The 23,248-nt window shown below is 38.7% G+C and overlaps 3 protein-coding genes and 1 long non-coding RNA gene across 5 annotated transcripts; 2 read left to right on the plus strand and 2 right to left on the minus strand.

Annotated features, from left to right (window-relative positions):
• Positions 1-1,356: 1,356 nt before the first annotated feature.
• On the plus strand, positions 1,357-2,315 carry LOC102233550 (ras-related protein Rap-2a-like). The gene has a single exon (XM_005814558.2). The coding sequence runs from the start codon at positions 1,566-1,568 to the stop codon at positions 2,190-2,192; it is 627 nt and encodes a 208-aa protein (XP_005814615.1). The 5' UTR covers positions 1,357-1,565; the 3' UTR covers positions 2,193-2,315.
• Positions 2,316-5,568: 3,253 nt separating this feature from the next.
• LOC111608712 lies at positions 5,569-7,387 on the plus strand. Its single transcript, XR_002752813.1, has 2 exons — positions 5,569-5,628; positions 6,723-7,387. It is a non-coding gene; the product is annotated as an uncharacterized LOC111608712 (long non-coding RNA).
• Positions 6,489-15,454, minus strand: LOC102233807 (phosphoribosyl pyrophosphate synthase-associated protein 1-like). The gene is made up of 10 exons (XM_005814559.3): positions 14,832-15,454; positions 12,289-12,341; positions 12,133-12,199; positions 11,336-11,508; positions 10,289-10,404; positions 10,099-10,154; positions 9,061-9,206; positions 8,847-8,917; positions 8,425-8,571; positions 6,489-6,877 (listed from the first exon to the last, which is right to left on the minus strand). The coding sequence occupies exons 1-10, from the start codon at positions 14,993-14,995 to the stop codon at positions 6,719-6,721; spliced, it is 1,152 nt and encodes a 383-aa protein (XP_005814616.2). The 5' UTR covers positions 14,996-15,454; the 3' UTR covers positions 6,489-6,718.
• A 777-nt stretch (positions 15,455-16,231) lies between these two features.
• On the minus strand, positions 16,232-20,879 carry LOC111608557 (trichohyalin-like). 2 transcript variants are annotated; one of them, XM_023333405.1, is made up of 7 exons: positions 20,785-20,879; positions 19,263-19,358; positions 19,010-19,151; positions 18,799-18,907; positions 17,846-17,930; positions 17,333-17,524; positions 16,232-16,931 (listed from the first exon to the last, which is right to left on the minus strand). In XM_023333405.1, exons 1-7 carry the CDS (start codon positions 20,849-20,851, stop codon positions 16,804-16,806), a joined length of 819 nt encoding a protein of 272 aa, XP_023189173.1. In that variant the 5' UTR covers positions 20,852-20,879; the 3' UTR covers positions 16,232-16,803. The 2 variants fall into 2 exon arrangements, with proteins under 2 accessions (XP_023189173.1, XP_023189172.1); XM_023333404.1 differs by having other exon boundaries at positions 17,333-17,545.
• Positions 20,880-23,248: the final 2,369 nt, after the last annotated feature.

Genomic DNA, 23,248 nt, shown 5'->3' on the forward strand with positions numbered 1-23,248 from the left:
CCCTCTATTCTACCAATGCACCAATGAACATTAATGACTGAGTTGTTTCATAGTATCATGTTTTTCTTGCTGTCATTCAGTTGCAAGTTTTTTGTCCGTTGTTCAAAGATGACTCTCCCTTAACTGATCTTTAAATGCAATAATCTAAACTTTTATATTGGTCCAACACTTATAAATTCTTTGAATTGTGTTGTGAATTTTATAAAGTATTCTCATTATTCTCATCTCTGCTCTTATTCTTTTTCTGGTTCCTGAGCCACAGAGGATTTCAGAGGAGCATTCAAATGCAAATACTTCACTTGAAATTGAGGAGAGGCCTGCTAGTACCAGGCTGGCACTTATGCAGACCAGTGAGAAATAATGAAGAACCTGCAAACACCTGTCAGTAAAACAGCTTTTTAATTGGGGTGGGAAATGTGCTCACAGATTTAATACAAAACTGCCACAATCATGGTTTAAATGTAAAACCTAACTGTGTAAATCTGTACCAGATTTTGCTCCATCCATTTCCTAACAACTCCAGCTTCCGTGTCTCCACTGAAGAAGATTAACCTTACACCATGATGGCACCACTGCAGTATTTTACAGTCAGGATGATGAGTTCAGGGTAATGTTCAGTATTAGTTTTGCTACCTACACTAATTATCGCACATTTAAAAGTGATTTCTGAAAGCAGTTGGTTTTAGAAAGATTTGGAAAGCATGCATGCCATGTGAAACTCCTCCATGAAAACACATCTATCTAGATTACATCCAACACCCAGATTTGTTTTCATTTTAATTCAGATAAGCAGCTGGTCCTGACATGCGACTATACTCTGTAAATATTAACTCGCGGCTCATTTAACAGTCTCTGATTTCAAGTGAAGCATCACAGGCTCTACACTGACTTCAAATAAATAGTTTGGTGTAACATAGCTCAGAATTCCCCTCACAGAGAGAGAGAGAGACAGAGAGCTGTTTATTCAGGAACGGATCTTGTCACAATGAGAGAAAATTTACAAAGCAGTCAATTATCTCAACGCATTTTGATTTACTTTCATTTTCAGTCTATCTGCACTGCCAGAGCTGATGCATACAAATGATGCATTCCCCCGAGGAGTTCTGCAGCTGTCTGAAATTATAATCAGGCCTCAGCTCAAACTACATTTTCAATGTTATTCTTGCAGAACATTTCGCTCTCAGATCCGCTCCTTGTCTGCTGAGATGGCCGTGCGCACGCGGATTTGCATGCTCCGCAGCCATTGGCTGAGTGGAAATTGCGCTTCAACAGGCTGCCTCGCTGTGATTGGCTGCAACCAGAGGGCGGGGATAGGAGCTCTGGAAAGCGGGGATAAATAGGAAAGTGTGGGAAGATGCATTCTTAATGAGTAACTTAGAGGCAACTGATGGGAGAAGCCAGAAATCAGCAGGTAAAATAAAAATAGACAGGTGTGATTGCAAAAGCGGAGTTTTAAAGAATTTCAAGTGGGGGGGGGAAAGTGTTGGCATTTGTAGGTGTACAGATAAGTGAAAAGGAGCAAAGTTGGACTTTTCTGCAACCAGCTGACCCAAAAAGGCGCAAACATGTCTCTGGAGGTGAAGGAGAAGACTCAAGTGCGGGTTGTCTTTCTGGGGGCTGCAGGGGTCGGCAAGACGGCTCTGATCAGACGCTTCCTCCAGGACACCTTCGAGCCGAAACACAGGCGCACCGTGGAGGAGCTGCACAGCAAGGAGTACGACATCGGAGGGGTCAAAGTCACCGTGGAGATCCTGGACACCAGCGGCAGCTACTCCTTCCCCGCCATGCGCAAGCTCTCCATCCAGAACAGCGACGCCTTCGCCCTGGTGTATGCCGTGAATGACCCCGAGTCCCTGGAGGCCGTCAAAAGTCTCCGTGACGAGATCCTGGAGATCAAGGAGGACAAGTACACGCCGATCGTGGTGGTGGGGAACAAGGCGGACAGGGAGGAGGAGCGCCAGGTGTCCGCCGACGACGTGCTGGCCACCGTGGAGATGGACTGGAACAACAGCTACCTGGAGGCGTCCGCCAAGGAGAACTCCAACGTGGTGGAGGTGTTCAAGGAGCTGCTGCAGCAGGTGAACCTCCCCAGCCGCCTGAGCCCGGCGCTCCGCAGGCGCAGGGAGACTTTCCCGAAGGGCACCGACTTTCGGCCACCGATGAACAAAACCAACAGCTGCATCCTGTCATAATGAGGCGGGCAGAGGTTCTGATCCACAAAGAGACAACCTGGAGAAAGCCCAATTAAGTTCTACTGGACAGAGGAAAAAAAAAAAAAGAAGACAAACTCTGGAGACTTCAGTCATACAAACGTCCAACAGTAACCCTGGACAAAGAGACGCTTTGACTTATACCTGAGAGGAGATGTTAAACTAACTCCATTTGTTGCTGCTTGTTAGTGACCTGCTGCTGCTGGTGTTTAGCTCAATTGATGGGATTCACATGTCGAATAATGGTGATAAAATATTCAGGCTGCAGCCCGTAGACTGTTTATACTGGCAGAGTGTTTAAACGGTGTCTGTTATATGTTGTGCATAAGCGTCTGTTTTGTGCAAATACGTTTTTGTAATTGAGCAACTGACATGTAGCACATCGTGTTTACAATTTTTAAATTCAAAATGTTTTCTATTGAGAGTTAAGTGAACCGTGGTGAAATACTGTTATAAACATGAATGCACTTTTCAAAAAATGTGTTTTTTTTTTCTTAAAGTAAGGTACCATCACAAATGCTCATTGTTAATAAATATTAATGTTGTAGCCATTTATTTACAAATGTACTGTACAAAAATGTGGAATAAAAACATGCTGGATTATTTGTTTGTAGTGGTTTTAATGTGGCTGAGTGGATTAAACTGAGATTTAGGAAAATGAAACATGAAATGATAAAAATATTGATTCAAGTCGATCCTGGAATGAAATATGCTGAAAAGAAACAAATGAGCTTCATATCTGCAAATATGTTCTCTTATATGAAGGCTACAACGATTTGTAAATAAATTCTTACATTTGAGAATTCTCCAGTAAATTATGAAACAGTACTTTTATATTTTGGGCAACATTATGAGATCAAACCAGGCTCTCCCAGAAACAAGAAGGGAGAGATATTGTGAAGATAAACGTCTATCTCTGAACTCTATTTCTACATTAACACTGCTGGTAATGATTTTCTTAAGCACAGTAACTATCAGCTACAGCTGTTCGGTTTCTGTCAATGAGCCAAAATCTATACTAAAGATGTCAATATTAACCACATCTGTGTTGCCAAAAATTGATCCCTTTTTGTCCCTGTTTACATTTCGTTGTGAAGGTGACTCAAAACAGCTGGTGAATGTGCACTGGACTGATTCCTGGCACACAAACTTCATGCTCCACTGAATCAAGTTCCCAGTATTGGAACTTGCTGCCATCTGCTGGCGAAAAACATAAATACATGCTTCTTTTTTTCTTTTTACATAACGGTTGAAATACACTTCTTGGGGTTACTCTCCCTTCTGCCCCATTTTTTAAACACCATTTTACAATGGTAGAAAAAATAAAAATAAAAAAATATCCCACTGAGAAATGGGGCACTCCTTCAAGTGGTTGAAAAATCAACTGGTGTTGCTGATTCGCTGATACATTTTTGTCTAATCATAACTACGCGTGGTGTAAACGGTTAGCATACATTAGTTTTTTTCTGAATTCTGCAGAAAAGCAAAAGTATAAAACCAAAAATTAGGGCTGCAGTATATTAGAAAGTCTTGTGATGATGATTATAATGATGGGGAAAAAAGCAACGACAGTGCCAGGTGCATTAAATGTTTTTTTCCCCTCTTTCTGATCTGTGCTTCTATCCCTCTGTGACCTTTGACATTTTGGGTAGGGTCACTTGGGCTGGTGTGAACGTCTGTTGCAGTCAGACTCTGCCCAAATATTACATTATAATGTGAACTGCAAAAGTACCCGGTTCCATAATTCACAGGAAAAGATACATATATATATAGATTATAAAAAAAACATTTTTCATTTTATGTACTAAATATTTAAGTTTTTAAAGAGAAATGCAAATGTTAATATTTTTCTAACAACCTCACTTTCTGTAATGTGAAGTTGTTATACATTAACACTTCACATTACATATATATATATATATACAGTATATATATATATATATATATATATATATATTATTGTTATTGTATTGTTATTATTGTTTTGATTTGGAGTAAAATTTTGGGTGAAATTGAATGTCAAAATAAAAGCTACCAGTCGAGATAAATGTGTTTGTACAGCACATTTCAGAAAAAGGCAGTGCAGTGATACAATGTAATGCAATTTACAAATAAAACAAAAAAAACATTGCAGTGGCAAAATATGGAGAAGTAGTAAAAAGTTGTGATCCAGAGCAGAATGAATCCACATTCCAGTTATTATTAACAACTCTAGACTAAAACTGATGGGTTTTAGACTCGAGTCATTAAAGTACTTCAGGGTTCCAGCAATTTTGCAGTTTTCTGGAAGTTTATTCAAGGTTATTGGAGCACTGATATGCTGCTTCTCCGGGTTTGGTTCTGATTCTGAAGATGCAGACTTGAAGCAGAAGGCCTGAGTGGAATGAAGGGTTGAGACAACGACAGCAGGTCTTTAATGTATTTTGGTGCTAAGCCATTCAGTGATTTATAAACTAACATAAATATTTTAAAGTTAATTGTCTGAGCTACAGGGAGCCAGTGTAAGGACTTTTCTACTTTCTTGGTTTTAGTGAGAACACAAACAGCAGCAGCGTTCGGGATCAACTGCAGCTGTCTAACTTTTCAAGCAGGCCTTTTAAAGACTGTTACAGTAATCAGATTGAATAAAGATAAACGCATGAGCTTCTCAAGATCTTGTTGGGACATTAGTCCTTTGACCCTGAAGATGTTCAGGCCCAGATTTCTGGCCTGATCAGAAGTTTCTGAGCTAGTCGAAGCATGCAGAAGAATTGAAAGCTAATATTTTAACACAAGCACCTTTCATTAACCAGGCAGCAAAAGGTTTTCTGATCTTATCAGCATACATCTGCGTCAAGCCTGACTGGTAGAATTAGAGTCTATGAGGCATATCATCCAGCGCAGATGTCTCTCTTCAGCTTCTACACGTCTGAACTCCTGTGATTTTTCTGCACAACCTCTGAAAACATCACTCCTTCTGAAAGACACAAGTTTGATAAGTTTTAGAACTAACTTCACCACCTCACTGCCTGACTGGGAAAACAGTTTAAAGCTGAACAAACCAAGTGAATCTTCCTCTCAGCACTACATTTGAATACTGAACAATTCAATGAACAATGTTCTCCATGTTGGCCAGCTGACAAAATAGGTCAGTGTGCAGTTCCTCAAATGGAAATGCCTGGTTCCTCTGACAGCAACCTGGAGAGAAGAGACAGTCGTTACTGCTCAGGTTTAGGTCCCCCCGCCGCCGCCCCACCTCCTACTCTCTCCTCCAGTCCATCAGATTAGACTGCACTAAGTTTCCTGTTTTAATTTGAGGAAGTGGCTCGGTTAACGTTTAGCGGGCAGTTCCTCTTTCAGTCCACATTTAAACATTCTTCCGCAGTGTGCTCTCTCAGTTGCAAAAGGAAGGAGGCCCGACAGCTTCAGAGTCAAGCAGGTGTGTGGGTTTTTATAATTTGTTACATGCTTCCATAGCTAAGATATCAGACAAAATCAGGATTTCAGAGTAACTCTCAGAGAATCTGTTTTATCGTGTAAAGGAGACTTTACTTGGAGATCTTCAGGCGGTTTTTCGGGTCATCTCAGATGAAGTCTCTGCCCCTGGACTTGGTCAAAGCTCCTCAGCGGAGTAAAATCACCCTGAGGCGTTTGGAACAAGTTCAGGGTTCGGGACACAAAATCTACAGATGCAAGAAAGCCCAGAGACAGCAGGACTTGGTCCACTTGCATAACTACAGTCTGAGTTTCAAATGTCTTCTACTTCTCTCATTGACTGTCACATGTCTACATTTACACTGGGCCATTTATGGTCCTGTGTACTAATGTAAAACACTGCAGAGTACAAGGGAATTGACACAGGAACTTATGGCCATAAATAAAGACAGAGCAGTCAGATGATTTGCATGTTTTCAGTGGTTTGACACATCCAGAATCTGAAAAAAAAAATAGAAATCAAAAATTTCTCCTAAATTTATTGCATTTTCATTACTTTAAAATGTTGCAGTGTCAAACAGCAATATAGCATAATTAATAAAAACTGATGTTTGGTAGAGATTAATACCTTTATGATGATTATTAACCATTCAAATCCAGCTGGACATTAACACATTTGGTCTTTCAGTCATGCTTTCAGTCAGGAAGCATGACTGAAAGTCTCACGTTCAGGTGTGAAGGTGGCAAACTGAAGTAGTTCTTGTTCCTGAAATATACCCACACTTCGTTTGTGCCATCATGTCTATAATTACAGCCGATAAGGTCAGACTTGATACTTCAGGCTAGAGAAAAACAGACAACACGTTTGAAAGAGTAACAGCTTTATTTGCTACAAGTTGCAGTGTACAGGAACAAACATTAGTGAGCACCCTGTAGTAACATTATGCATGTATTTTATTGTTCTTGCCTCGCGTGTGACATCTGGTAAATAAAACTGACAGATTTATCAGCAACCTAGACAGGAAGAACAGACTGATACAGAGATCTGCTCTGACTTTGTGCGAGTGGAAATGTAAATGTCTCTTTGTGTCGCCTCAGTCGTCCACAGTGATGTTGCGGAACAGGTAGGACATGGACTCTCCGTTGTGGATGCGGCGGATGGCCTCAGCCAGGATCAGACTCACATCCACAGTTTTGATCTTCGGACACTGCAGCTTCTGCACCTCATGAGGAACGGTGTTGGTCACAACCACCTGCATGTGTGGAGCAAAACTATGGAGGCTCAAAGGTGCCACAATTCAATCAGTCAATAAATAATTTGCTAAACTTTTATGTACATTGTGATTTTTTTCTGACAATTTAAGTAAATGTGATAATAACCCAAAATGATCATCATTACACACTCAAAGCCTACAAATGTTTATTTAAAAATTTAATATTTCAAAACCAATTATTTCTCACCATTTAACTGGGAATAGATATTAACTTGTAAAATGCATATTTGAAATTAGAAATCAACAGTTTGAAACATATTTACATATAAAATGACTAGAAGTGATTGGGTTTCGGTTGAGTTAATCAGTAAAATGTTTGGGTTGATAGTCACTCATTTATGTTGTTTTAGATTTATTAGTTTACTCTAAAAATGATGCTATATTTGAATATTATGATGCATATATATTATTTAAAAAATTAAATGTGGTGTGCCTCTTGACCTTCTGTAATATATTTATTTATTCACTAATAAAGCATTTCCATACCTGTGTTGTGTTTGTGTCATTAATGTACTTCTGCTATAAGTACAAATTACGACATTTGTCGTGTTTCCTGTTTTAATTCTTCAACAATAATGAGCTCGTAAATAAATATAACAATGTGGACGTCATGTTTAACTAAAAAAAAATAAACACAGAATAATGTGAGACTGTCATTCAATACAACAACGTAAGCATTTGTTTAGGTGGTCTGTGTATATAAGACAGTTATTTATTTACGTGTATATATATATATACAGTATATATTATGAACAGCTGAAGAAAGTCAATGTCAGTAAAACCAATACTACATATTTTATCAGTCTGGAGTAATAAATCAAAAACATCACAATCAGTACTTTTCTTTCCAGCATTCCTGTAAAGTAGCTGACAGACCAGCTTTGCATGGTTTGTGTTTTGTCATGAAAGGTTCTTCATAAAAGTTCAGTAAAATTCAGATCTGGATTGTTTGCTGGTCATGACCACCAAGCTGAACTTTTTGCAAGGGAAAGATGGTCTTCTAACAATGACTGTGTTGATTTGCCTTTTTCCAGTAGAGTTTCAGCGTAATTTCCATTGTTTCAGCTTACAGCTGTGATATTGAGCCATGTTTTTTATCAATGGCTGACAGGTGGAAAATATCCCAAACTTCTACAATCACTCAGTTTTAGCTCCAGACTCAATTCCAGAATAAGACTTCTTCAGGTATGTTTTAGAAATACCAATATGAGACTCTGTATAATTTTCTTCAGCTGAGCCATTAAATATGAAATCACTCTGTTATTTTTCTAAAGACATGCTTTACAAAGCCAGAATGTTTATTTTTTCAATTTAATTATTTTGTGATACATTTGATTACTTTCGATTTTGGTGAAAAATTGAATAAATTAACAACCCGTCAAGTGCGGTAATTCCATATTTCTGCTAAGGGTTGTCATGAAATCTCACTTTTCATGGTTTGTTTCAGATGCATTAACTTATTGCACATCATTTCATAGCTGCAAAAGATTTTCTTTCACTGTCAGATCTTCACATGAGACATTTACCTCATCTATAGCAGACTCCTCTATTAGTATGGGAGCTTCTGCAGACAGCAGCCCATGTGTAGCCATGATGTAGATCTTGTACGCTCCTCTCTCCTTCAGGCTTTCTGCTGCTGCAACAAAGTCCTCGACATCATCTATGATGTCATCCTGGAGAAGAGGTCACATGTTAGAGAGCAAAGACTTGCTTTACATCAGATATTTTTTGTCTGGACAAAAAAGAAATGGACAGCAGAAGGCTCCAACAAACTGCAATATTCTGATATTTCAACTCTATGAGAAATTTCCTACAGTAAAACCAGCAGCACAGGAGAAATAAAGAACAGCGCAGATTAATGCAAAGTTCATAAAATCCCAGATTAGTAAAATTTTTCATAATGCATGTAAAAATGCTTTTTATTGTCTTTGCAGCCAGGAAAGCTTACCACAATGATGGCGATTCTCCCTCCTACGTCTCCGACGACGGTGATAGGAGGCTTCTCCTTCGGCATCATCACTGAGAAACAGATAAATTACTGGTCTGAGTTAGAACACGCTCAGTTTGTGCTTCTACACTGATCAACTTACATGAATGTCATTCAGTAATTCTCAAATTTTACTTAAGTAAGTCTATTTGACATAGTTTTTCATCTGTCTTACACGGCAACTCCAGGCCTGTGTGTCCTGCTGTGGTGCGGGACAGCGGGGGGGAATGTCGGCCGTCTGCCATGTCCGACTCGGAATGCTGCGCCTCCCCATGCATCACTGCCAGGCCGAGTCGCAGCCTCTCAGCATAAGCTTGGGCCCTGGAACAGATAAACAGGCAGACATGGAGGAGTCAAAAGGAAACAACAATGGCTACAGAAACTTTCAATCAGACGAGCCAAAGACTGAAGAAAGGAGTTGGCAAAGGAAAAGACGCCTGCAAAGAAGAGTTAAAGCAAAAGAAAGGTCAAAGCCTCATGCCGAGGAGACTCATTTGAATGTAGGACAGAAATGACATCTGCAATTCCTTCTTCACAGTCAAAACTCAAATACAAAGATGATTTTACCATTCAGAAGGTTTCCATGTGAATAAAGCAAAAACAAACAACTTTATTTTTCTGGGTTTATCAGGCAAATTAGCATAAAAACTCATTGTAGCATACCTCATACATAAACATGACCTGTTTGATGAGGGAATGACATTGTAACATGATATAAAGGTAGAAAAAAGTCATTTTGCATTATGACCCTTGACCCCTTCTGTCAGTAAAGTTGCCACTGCTGTCCAAGCTTTCACATATTCAAGGGCTATTTGTTTAGCACCTGCAGAGGGTCGTAGTGCACAAACCTGACTTTTGTCAGCACAGCAATAGAAAAGCAATTTTGCACTACAGGAGAGGCTACTCTCATAATTCATGAATCTTAAGTTTTCCCTTCTTTCAACAAACTCAGGTTTCATTCTTTAACTAAAAATAGAAAAAAAACAGTTCATATTCCAGGTTATAACTACATCAGCGAACCACCAACAAATTAGCCTTTATTCCAGATTTTCTTTTAGAAGTATTGACGGGGGTATTTATTAAAACTCTCAGAACTCAATTCCTTTAACAGACCACCTAAATAGGTATTGTAGTAATATAAATGCGAGCATCACTATGTTTTATCAGGCAATCCATTTGAATTATTATTATTAAGCTCTGAGTTTCTTGTTACCGTTTAGCAGCAGACGGAGACTTTGCAACAATGACAGCATTCCTGTAGTCTGCGATCTGTTAAGAGAGAGACAGAAACTATGACTGTATTGTAAGAAACAAAAAGGTGAAATACTATAGTCTTTAATGCAAGACTGAGGTTCTCAGAGAAAAATGAACAGTTTAATATTTGTGCCTTCAGCATGATGTACCTCTTCTTGGATATACTGAATGAGAAAAGGGGAAGCTCGGAGGTTGTCAATAGGGAAGTTAAAGAATCCCTGGATCTCCTTCTGGTGAAGATCCATAGTGATGATATGAGTAAGCCCTGCAACAGATTATAAGACTTCAATTCAGAACAAAATGACAATAGCAAAGAAATCTACAGAGGTCCGTTAGCCGCACTGCAATATTCAAAGCGCATAAAAGAAGTAGATGCTTATAGTCTGGAAAGTACGGTAATTTTTTAAACAAATGAATGTGGCACATTCCAGAATCTGTAAATTATTCCCACGCTCCATAATTCTCTTCTTGACATCTTGGCTGATTACTTTTGCCTTTCCCATTGTGTCAAACAAGAAAGCAATGTGTTCCACATGTGGCCAATTAAAAAATACAAAAAATAACCCATCAGAGGTATCCAAGGCAACGACATCGTCATCCCTCATTGTTTAAAGAGACAGTAATTATCCTGTATGTAGAGTTCTGACTCTGAAGACATTAAATAAACATCTGACTTTCTCTCAGTGTGACATTTAGCAAATAGAAATAATTTGGGTAATATAACCATGAAACTAATTTTCTATAGCCAAATAGCCTTTATCAAGAATAATGTCCAGACTTTAAGACTGCACAGACATCATGTTTCCACCTGCTTCTAAATGTTACAAAGAGTAGGTTAAACTATGAAATGTGACTCAGTCGTAGTTTGTGGCTCCAACTGCTTCAACTCAGTGGTTTGCTTTGTGAAAACTGAGCTATTTTGAGCTATGCAAAAGCATTGCACATTGTCATATGTCGACAGCAGTGATAAACTTTAGGAGTTTTTCACTTCTGATACTGGACTGATACCTTTGACATCAAAGGACGTCACAAAAATTTATTGAAACTTGATTTAAAATTAGCTTTTTGGTTCTGAACACAAACATTAGTAAAGTAATTAGTGGGAATCACTTAGCTTAGTTCACAGCTGTGCAAACCTTACCACAGCATACGAACAGTGACTGGCTTCCCAGTTGTAACGTGCAGCTCTGTCTCACCGGCTTTAGCCAACATGGAAGCGAGCAGCTTGCAGACGATGGATCCTCTCTTCCTCATCTTGCACTGCTTGCTGTAGGGAAAGTAGGGAATGACCCCAATGATGTTCTTGGCGCACGATGTCTTCAGAGCGTAAGCCATAACCAGCAGCTCCATGACGGCTGTGTTGACGTCCCTGAAAAATCAAAGCAGGGGTTAAATCACGGGTTGAGAGCCACAAATAAATGCTGAGCAACGTGTTATCTGCTTTCTAGCTAGTTAAATTAGAAAAAGAAAACAAATATGATTTCATCATAATCATGATTATTGCTGAAACTTGCAATTACCAAAAGGATTTACCTACATATATTTTTACAATAATATGCTATTTTTACAATAACAATATCAACAGCACAGGTTAGCTATTAAGCATACTTTAGGTGTGAACATTAAAGATGGTCACAATTCATCCCACTTGCCAGATTTATCATTAATATGCAAAGCATGCATGTCGTCCACTTGGACTATATTACCGTACCAAATAATGCAGGCGCGTAGCCCTTTGAGATGGTAAGTTATGAAGTTTGCTTTTTGATGTATTTGCCAGCTCCAGTTCAGATCAGATCATTGTTATATCCTGGTACATGTCACAAGAATTCAACAAGTTTGTACTTTTTTGTGTCCTTAATTTTTTTTTGTATTCTTTTCCTGAATGTTCTTCCATAATTTATTCAGTTTCTTTTGTTGCTCATTAAATAAGCTTAATAATTCAGTTTTAATATAATAGTGTGTAGCTGCACGATTAAAAGTTTAAAATTACCTTGGAATGGTCTGAATAATAAAAACGTCTTGTCCTCGGACAGATTCCTTTACCTCTACTCGAGTCTCTGAAGAAAAGAAAAAAAATCACTGTGGGTCGGGATACGATAAAGTCCTTTTAAACTGGGTCAGTTATCTGGACACAGCTAAGCCTTACCTGTGTTTGACTCCTGGTAAACTACCGACCTGCCCAGCTGCACACCTAGGCGCCTGTCAAAAAATATAAAATCTGACTTAAAATAAACACAAATTAAACATTTTGATTATTAAACTGTTTTCTAAGAGAAATAAGTGGTTTTCAGAGACATCAACAGAATGGTAACATTCCTAAAAATAAATGCAACAGGGTTATTATCACTACCAAGTGGTGCATTACCAATCGGTAGACTGGATTGAGTAAAGGTAAGATAAAATCTTTTTTCTTTTTGCAGAGAGCTGATTAATATTAAATAAATGACGTAGTAAAATGATTTGCATGGAAAGACGATGTGACAAATCACAATAATGATGAGGATGTAAATAAAATGCATTCAAATATGTCGATGCCGTGTGGAACTATACAATTCATAGCATAGTGTAATCAGAGACAATTATCTGAATGCTTCATGCTGATTACTGGAGCGTTTTTGGTCTCATTTTCTTTCGTGCATCAACCAATCAGTCCATAGAAGACAGCGTCACAGCAAGCAACAGGGTCAACCACACTTCCTCACTAAGAGTCTCTCTTGTCTCCTTGCTCTCTGCAGCTGACTGAATCACTCCTAAGCTAGAATTCCTAGGCAGGGACTCTGTGAATATGGGGTCAGATCGTTTTACAGTTCTTACCTTAAACAAGTGGTGCGTGTAATGTCTTTACCACGGAAACATACCATGGGTATGTGATCAACTCATTATCGCATTGCAGCCTTGCAACAGTGATCAAATCAAATAGTGAAGAACCTAAAGTGCCTAAAGTTACCAAACCTACTTATGAATCTGGAAAACAGTCTACAAATGCTGCACAATCAAACTGCCCCCACTGTGCCAGAGTCTGGACATCCAAGCACGTTCACTGTGAAAACAGACAGCAAGAAATCTTGAAAACCTGAAATGTCCTGAAACAGGATGTGCAGCTGGCACTTGCTAATTTTGATGAATAAAGGCCACTAGAGTCACAAAAACCTCTTGAAAAGAAAAGCTTGTTTTACAGCTACTGTTCTTAAATACATGGCAAGATGCAGCATCTGCTTAATCACTGTCACCGATATTCTTTGACATAATTTGTTGTCTAGACAACAAGGATCAAATCCAACTTTTATTACTGCTCAGTATTGTAAACAATTGCTCAAAAGTTTTAAAAATTTAATTTAAAAAAATTTGAATTCTTACTACTACTGTCAGTTGTATTTCAGATTTAATATTACTGAAATCATTAACATGATTTTTATGACATTCAAACAACACGTTACAGTTCCTTTTAATTTTGAAATACCACAAGAAACTCACCATCCCTGTAAACAAAATGAGTTAAAACAGCTCCAGAAATATTTTTATTACAATAATTTACATTTGATTAAATCATCAGAGTTGAGACATTTTATTAAAGTAACATCTCACAACAGGTTAACACAATGACTTAGATGTCTGAAGAACAAATGCTGATCCATAAACAAAGTAAAGGATTAATTAAAGCAGATTCAAAGATCCAGATCAGGTAGAAATAGCAGTATACCAATCGGTAGTCAAAATAAGCCATAGATTGGCTCTGACTGGTGATCAGCTGGTTAAACACTGAGAAATCAGAAATCTTTTTCATTGTTCATTTGTGAAATGTGTCAAAACCAAAACCTCCCACTTTCTTTTGGCATATTTGGTATGTAAACCCAAGGAAGAACAGCATGTTCTGTGCATTTCAGATACACAAGTCCTGAGGTAAAAAAGAAAGGAACAGTACAGTCAAATGAAAGGAGGGGGGATGGATGTTTTGTGGTTCAGCAACAGTGGTTGCAACAGTGGTTGCTGAACCACAGTTGTTTTTACATCTTGGAAATGTTTATTCGTACATTTTGAGTTGTTGGTTTATTATTCTCACTTTAGTACAGAACCTGGAATTAGAACATTTTAATTTCCCTGGATAATGATTTTGCACAACAATTTCCCAACAGATATTATCATAAGAATGCCAAAAGTTTATTTTTATTTTATTAAACATTCATATCAGAGGTGTTTTTAATATTTCTGAACTGAGACTTTCGTATTATAAACATTACAACATTAATCCTCCTCAAAAATAAAACTTGCCTAATACCTGTGTACGTAGTATTTCGTGGAACTCTAGTCGGGAAACAAATGTATTTCTCCATGTTCATTCAGACCTGAACAATTTCTTATTTTCATACTTTTTCACACTAGTTAGAAACCCTGAATGTCTTGTTTGTAAGGGCAAAACCTTTGACAGTAATAGAAGAGCAAACATGCAGTAACTAGAGCGTACGCTGTGTCCTCTAATTCAGGAATTTTACCTGGAAATCCACCATACTTCTTTCCCAATGTTAGTAATAACACACAGTTATGCTGTTGCCATGCTATGTACATAATGTTCCTTTGTTTCTTGATCAAATTATACTCTCCTGCAATAGGGTACCTATAGAAATGGGCAAATAACTGAAAATACTGCACTCGGTATTGTTCTTAACCACATTCATAAAGAATTAGACTTACTCTGTTATCCTCTTGGCCAGCTCGGTGCAGGCAGTGGAAGAGTTGGCAGAAAAAACCCGATAGTCGCTTCTTGAGATATTCATTTTAGTGTAACCATACGACAGCTTGGAGGTCTGAGAGTAAGGAACCAGGGACCTGTGACCCCCAAAACGCCTGATGGGCATTCTGCTTTGCTTTGGCAAATATGAGAAATGTGTTGAGGTTTGACCCCAAAAGCAACCCGAAAAATACTTTTTTTTTAAAAGTCCCCCGTGGATGTCAGGAAACCCACAGTATGTGTCCTCAGCTCTGCGAGTAAACTAAAAAACACAAAGGCCACATGTTTCCCACGTCACGTGGAGTCAGAGGTGAAACGCTTGATGGAGAAGAAACAAAAAGGCTGAACCAACACTGAATTATGAGCTAACGGTAAACTGAGTTGAGTGTTTTCATGCGGTGAGGCTTTCAGAAGAGACGAGCTGTTTTAACAGCTGACTGGACTGAATCTGAACGATAACTCAGATAAACACACAACCAGTAAAGTTTGACTGAAACTTAACTCCGCTTTGAGAATTAAAATCTGTTCACTACGCAGCATTCTTTCAGCTGCGGTGATAACACCGCCCCCAGGCAGACGTTCATTGGATGACGCAAACAGTGACGTTCAAGAGAGCCAATCAGAGAGCTCCCCTTCTTTCTCTTGTTCTTCTTTCTAGTGTTCTTTATGAGTTTAACTGCGCTACTGCCATCTGCTGGAGTGGCAAAACTCCGCTGTTTATTCAGTGTTCAAGCTTGTGTTTACTGGTGCTGTTCAGAGAGGACACAGCATTTTAGGTCAGCTCGAGAAATTCCTTTATGTGTGTTCCTAAAAGGCAAACACTTAGGGGTAAATCTTACACAGTTTTTTCATATCTCTGCCTTTCTTTGTATCTCTTCAGTAAATATATTTTCTTGTCACTTTACAATAAAATTATTTACAAAAAGATTGCTGCAAGTCAATGACTTGATGCAATCTATTAGGTTTCTTTAGATAGAAACGTTTTTAAACTAATTTGAATAAAGAACTGAACTTGACTGGCCTATTTGATAACTAGGATCGATTAAAATTACGTTTTTGTAACCTTGAGATGACGTGTTATGAATTAAACTGAATTGAATTAAGATAATAGATGAATGTCTAAATGGATGTAAGGCAATGAAGAAAGAAAGAAAAATACATGGGGTTTGCAGTAATAATGTAGATGTTTGCAAGGTGCAGTATGGGTGTAAAGAGTAACCAGCAGGAAACTAAGCTCACAACCCTGGGGGACAGCAAAGGAGATTTTACTGCAAATCTAAACTCTCTGACGTCCAGCAGAGAATTTTCCTGTGTTGTTCTAGTAAATGGTGATGATACAAAAGGGGAAAAGATTCTCTTCAAGTTGGTGGTAACACTTTTCTTTATCAGCATAACATTTGAAATAAACATTAGCAGCATGTTATCCAAAGCAGTGTAACTATGGCTGCCACTAACAGTAAAAAATAGGACATCTTATATACTTTCACCTTAACTCAGCAGCTACATGTCTGTCTACAAACCCATCTTTAATGTTTTAATAAATAAAACTGTGTACTGAAATTCTGTACAGTTTTCTATCTGTACTCCTTAGCACAGTGTGTTCAGGTTTACATCATATTTAAATTCTCTCACAGTTTGTCAGAAAAAGGCTGCGGCTCGGATGCATCTATCCATGCAAAGGGCTCCAGAAACTAATGATTTTATCAGTTGAGGAACTTCCTACAGTAATGTAGTTACTCTAAATAACTACTTCTGTTCAGAGAGGTCAAGGCAACAGAACAATCCTGCCCTAATTTTTAATCTCGACTCACTGTTCCTCTCTTCGATCTTCTCACTTCTAGTTTTACCGTCATTCTTCCTCTTCACTGCAATTTGCGCCGCCTTCCATGTTCCCACCCTCCATCTACGAACACTGCAGGTGGTGGCTTCTCACTTTTAGCCTTTCAGCACTTTATCTTTCAGCAGGTCCAAAATGACCTGCCTCTCCTGGCTCTCCAGTTCAAACCTCCGCTCCCTCTCTTTCCTCTCCGCTTCCAGACGTTCTCTCTCCAGAGCAATCTTACCTGAAATGAAGAATGATAAACAATTGTTTAGTGACAAAGTACATCTATTTTAATTCCAGTAACAATGCATGAGGTGACAAGTGAACAAGCCACAACTTGGCACATTGTATAAAATGTTGTATTTTAACACTGAGGTGAAATTGTCACATTTGTTTTTTGAGAAATGTATAAAGTTTGATTTGATGGTTTCAGCCTTAACTTAAATGTGTTTTTTAATTTTTTTATTTAAGATTGTTTACAAATTGACTAATGTTTTAAACAAGAATTAAATTCTGTTTCAGGTCCACTAAGACCTTGGGTCAGCCCTGTGAGTGATTTCATTCAAACAGCACAGACAGATCTTTGAACCCCAATTTCTGTAAAAGCAAAGCTGGATTTAAAATCAGCAAAAGAAATCCCACTCCTCTGAATCTCCAGCTCTTCTCGACGTAGAGAAAGCTCCTCCTCTCGGAGCCGCTGCTCCGCCTCTGAGCGCTTCTCCAGAAAGCTCAGGATCTCTGAGTAGGTCTGGCAGCAACACTGGCAGGGCCGCTTGGCTGTGGGCGCCGCTGAAAGCTCTGCCATGTGTTCACGCTCTTCTTCTGCTTCTGTAACTGTGACAAAACTTTTAGAATCTGGAGGAAACAGAGCAGGCAGGGATTATTCCAAAATATCTAAGGAACACGAATAAATATATACATAGGTGCTTCACCTGAAGAGAAAGCTTTGAATTTTTAAAAAGTCAACAAACACTTGATTTTGTGGGCCAAACAGCTAGCTCTACAAATGTTTATATCAGATTTTTTTGTACAGAGACATGTTGAATTTTTAACCCTTCTTGATATGTCTCCAACTTTTTTAAATGTACCAAATAAAGCCCTTTATTTTGACCACTGAAGTAAAATGTGCTGTAAAGCGCAGTGAATCTGTATTACCTAACGGGGGCAGCCGTGTGATGTTAGGTTTGTCTGGTTCTGTAAGAGTTAGTTCCTCTATTAGATGATTCCTTGGTTCTTCATCCTGAACATGACAGATAAAAAAATGCTTTACAAACAAAACTCTTTTTTTTTTTAAATGTAGGTTTTATTTTTAAAACATCAACTATTGTCCTTGTAGAGAAGTATGTCAGAAAAATTACACATCATTAAATTATGGAGTGAATCCACTGCTCTTCCCTACAGGGATAGGCTAGCGATGGGCATCGAGGAATACTTTGCTGAACACTCAAGTGGTTTCCTTAAGTTCATTCCTGTGAATTAAATTCTAATTAATTCAAGTGAAGGAGACAGTGCTCCTCACTGCTTATGAGCTGGCTGCAATGTGGTTCACAAACAACAAGGACAAATTTAGGCATTCAGTTGTTTAGGATATTGCCAGTTGTGACAGCGATAGCGTGAAACTAAAAAAATAGAACCCACTGCTTTAACTGCCCTAATTAATTTACAAATATATGAAATAATGTACTATTTCTATTTTTGCTCCAAGTAGATGTTGACTTAAATAGATCAATTTTAATAAATATTAATTTGGATACCTAACATGTGAATTAGCAACATGAAGCAGATTTGCACATAACTCCATCCACTGAATTGGTGCTCTGTGTGATAAATACACAGACCTGCGTTAGTCGGATACATATGCCAACTCAGCTACATTTAGATCAGAAGCAGTACAAGGTGATAATTTTAGTCAATCTTAGTTTATTTAAGGATAAATACAAAGAGAAATCCTGAGCAGAGACATAAAGATTATTCCAACTCTACATGGAAAAATGCCAGAAGTTAGGAGCCTGGGCACCTCGAAACTTGAGACCTTTTTTTTACTGCAAAGCAAAAGTGCAAATTGTTAAAAATGTCTTATTACTGAATATGGTTCCACTGATGCTCACCTGGTATTTTGCACCGTCACCACTGACCAGCAGCCCTTTCTCAGCCTCTAGCTCCAAAACCTCGTGGAGCAAATCTTCCTTTTGGGCATACAACTTCTCTGTTCCAAACCTGTGTCATTCAAGTAGTGTAAGTTTGATAACATGTCAAGACACATGTTTGACATTCCCTTGCCAAACATTACACTTACTATAGATATAAAAGTAAACCAACCTGCGCAAACTGGGAAAATCTTGTTTCTTGTAGTAGTCCAGCAGCAACATGGTCCTCTCCCGACATCTCCTGGCATCTACCTCAAAGCTCTCCTCCTGGAGGGCTGCGGTGATGATCTCCCCCACCCGGGCCCACATCCGCCCTGACAAAGTGAATGACAGCAGAAGATAGCTTACATATCAAATAAAGGCTGCAGTTTGATACATGTTTGTGTTTGCAGTAGAATAGTATATTCAAAGAAATAAAAACCCACCTGGCTCTTTAGAACAGAACGGGTTCTGGGCGATAACCTCCCTCAGAAGGATGATGTCATGCCTCGCTGAGAAACGCACCTGACGCTTTCGGGGCGCTGTGAAAGGGTAGGAAATAGAAAACTCTTCAGTTAGAAGCAGAAATTATTAGAACACGTTGTAGCATAATGGGAAAATGTCTGAAAAACAGGAGTTTGTTTTGTGTCTTTGTGCACACTCTGAAAACATCATTCACACAAAACATAATGGCGGCAGATCACATTTTTTTCAGCATGAATAGCAAGGAGAGGATTAACTGGAGAAGCAGCCGAAATGTCCCTGGTACTTCCGGAGGTTCTCCAGACGTCCACAGTTCAGGTGGGAGAGTTAGAATGACAGCCATTATAGTCATCCTTTTAAAAACATACAAAGCCTGTCTGCAGTTCACCAGAATTCATGTAAAGAACAAAGCTAATTTGTAGAAAGTCCTTTGGGGAGAGCATGCAAACACAAACTGCTATAATTGTTTGGGGAAGCTAACACCACACAATGAACACACCATGAAACATAATGCTGTAGGGATGCTTTTCATCAGCAGGGATAGGAAAACAAGTGAGAGTAAATGGCAAGATGGTTGAAGCTAAATATAGAGCAATCCTAGAAGAAAATCTGTTAAAAGGTCTCATGTGACTTAAATGGCATAAAGGTCCAAACCTAAATCCAATTGAGAATCTCTGGTACCACTTCAAAATTCAGGTTCCTATATACATCCTAGCCAGTCTAAAAAAAAAAAAAGCTTAAGCAAAAAAAAAAAAATTCAGTTGCTACAACTCTAGCAGACATATCCAAACAAATCTGAAATGAGTTTATGCAAGGTTTTTACTCCAAAATGCTGGATAAATAATGGACTTTTGGGATTTTTAATAGCAATTGTTAAATTATGTATTTGTTTCCTTCTACATAAGAGTTACACATTACATTGTCTTGGTTTATCATATAAAATAAATACATTTTTGTGATTGAGTTGTGAAGAAATGTATTATTGTTTTTAAAAAGAATAATGCTGATCTCACCCAATATTAACATTTTAAAAGTAATGCTTATAGTCACAGATAATGTATGATGATCATAAATAAATGGCCTATAAAAATACAATTCTACTAGAGTTTTGGTGCTTTAGCAAAAACAGAAACCACATTTCCTGGTTTTAAACTTAATGTAAGTTAAAGAGGAATCCAATCAGAAAAGCTTTATTTGATCCCTTTCTACTAACTTAGCACCACATAAGTGATTTAAAAAAGAGAAAACAGATCATGTTTGATAATAGCAGCTTTGCATTCTGTGTATAAGCCACTTGCAGATACTGCAGTGTAAGCACTCAGCGTGAACAACAGCCAGTCCGCCACAGCGGCTGCAGCAGCACTTTCACTGCGTCAGAGGAGGTGGAGCATCTGTGCACAAGTGCACCGAGACGACTGCGGTGCTGGACATGTTGGTATTAGACCTCCCGAGACGCGCCAGGCGTGGAACTCTGAAAAATCTCACCGTTGTTGATCGGGACTTCCACCACCACCCGGTCCATGTTTGTGTTCGGCGCATCCGGGAACCGCATGACGCCGACAGTACACGTCCACTCACCAGTACAGGTTTCACTCTGACGTGTGAGCCAACTTGGCGGAGGAGCAATGCTGTTTTCTTGAACTTGTAATGATTTTATATGACCACAAGATGGAGTCAGAAAGCTGTTAATGCCTATGAAGACGGCGGGCTCAAGCAACAAGTAATATCTTGTGTTGCCCAGTGTTTAACGTACATCCACAACCTGACAACAAATATGAGGACACACAAGCCCCAGAATTTTGTCATAAAAATAGTCTGTTATATTTTAATTGGATTATATTAAGTCCTGGTTACAGGGTTAACAAGTCCAGGGTGTTAAACTTTGAAATATCTCTGCTTTGAGGCGTCTGAGTCAAATAAACAGGTCATTAGAAGAACTCTGGAGAACCAAACTACATACTGAGGAGGCAATTCAATTATTTTCAGGTGTGATGGACCAGGATCACATATAAAAGTGTCAGCATAGCTGTCATGTCCGATACATTTTTCTCTGGGCGACCTCCTCCAGTTCCTTCTGGGGGATCCCAAGGCCTTCCCAGGCCAGAAGGGAAGTTATTGTGCTTTTCCCAAATTTTCTTCCCGGGCTGCTCTTGACCAGATGTCTGACCATCTGAACTGACTTCTTTCAACCTGAAAAGGCAGTTGCTCTACTTGCACTGGCTTCAAGAGTCACCAGATCTCAGTCCAATAGAGCTCAATTGAAATTTGCTCAAAGGGGAAATTCACTTTAAAAATGTCAGAAAGCAAATCTGCAAAACAGTGTGATGCTGTTACTAGGGGTGCACCGATTTATCGGCCAGCCGATTTATCTGTGCCAATTTCCTTACTTTTGGGAGATCAGTGATAGGACAATTTTTACATATGAAGTCGATCTTATCCACCAATCTTATCTAGCTTGGCAAAGGTCTAAGGATCAACCACTGTCCTCTTTTGCTCTCTGGTGAGAAAGGTTGGACTGACAGACCGGCCCACCAAGTTATATCTGCACGGTTACAATTAACAATAGTTACCCCACTGTTGCCAACTCAACAACTTTCTTGCTATACTGAGCAACATTTCAGACAAAAGAAAATTGGTATCGGCAGGTTAAGCTTTTTAAAAGATCGGTAATCGGCGATCGGTCGGAAAACTGCCATTGGTGCACCTCTAGCTGTCACGTTAATATGGACCACAATCTCAGACAAATAGTTTTGATATTTTTGCTAAATGTTTCAATAGAACTTAAAATAATACCTGTAACCCAGTTTTTCTCTAGTCACCTGATAAAGTGGCCAATGAGTGTAAAATGCCTTTAATTCAACTAGCACAATTCAAGAGAGCCAACAATTTGCATATTACCTGTGACTACAGAACATAGGTTCTTTGTAAATGTCGGGTGAATAGTGAAGTCTGTGACTAACATTGTATCTGGAGCCAAAAATTGGCCCTCTGTTCAACAAGCTTCTTGAAAATCTGATCTTGTAACAGGCACTCTTCCTCAACATACGAGTGAATCTGCAAGATTGCTAAGAAAAGACAAGAATAAAAATGTTGCAATGGCCAAAAGTCCAAATGTTGACCTGGGATGGTAGATCATTGGGAAAGCTGTGATTAATGTGAATACCACATGAATTCTGTAGAACTACACTTTAAAAAATGAGCCAGTCAAAAGTACTGTACATTACAATTAAGGACCAACATAATCATAATAAAATGAAGAGAACTAAATGCAGTTCTACCAATTTCAAAATTATGACATATTTCATTTGACTTTGTTTTTGTTTTTATTACCAGGTGCACTCTCCATAATGTAATTTAAAAAAATTAAATAGAGTCCTGCTTTATTATAATTACGCAGTTAAGGGGAATAAATGTGTGAAGCATGAGTCAGAGCAGTGTACGCCCTCTGTCAGTGATGGTAAAGGTTTCCTCCATTTAGAAGAGAAATGACAGCCGCCATAACAGTAAACCAGCAGGAAACAATGCATCACTCTGACACTGATCAGCTGAAGGTGGTCAGACAAAAAGAAATGAGTGCGATAAGAGCTATCTGCCTCTGCTGCATACAATATGTGTTGTGTAAGTACAACTCATCACCATGGTAATGCACATGAAAGAATAGGAAGCAGGCAGGCAGGCTCCAGCTGCCTGCAACCCAGCAGCTGCCAAACTCTCTGCTCAGATGTCAGCGGACTGTTAATTAGTCAGGACACACAGTCCTCGTCCTGCTGGGATCAAAGACTGTTTCCTGTAGGTGCTTCAGAGTAGAGCAACCAGTAAATGGACAACATGAAGATATTTTTCTCCTGGCTGCCGTTGACCATGCCGTTACCTTGAAACCTTAAACAAGTTTGTCTTCTTTGTTTTAAAGGTGCCTAGGTACCTGTCTCTTTTAGTATCTAGATCATAT

This window comes from Xiphophorus maculatus, chromosome 5 (assembly GCF_002775205.1).
Source record: "Xiphophorus maculatus strain JP 163 A chromosome 5, X_maculatus-5.0-male, whole genome shotgun sequence".
NCBI lineage: Eukaryota > Metazoa > Chordata > Actinopteri > Cyprinodontiformes > Poeciliidae > Xiphophorus > Xiphophorus maculatus.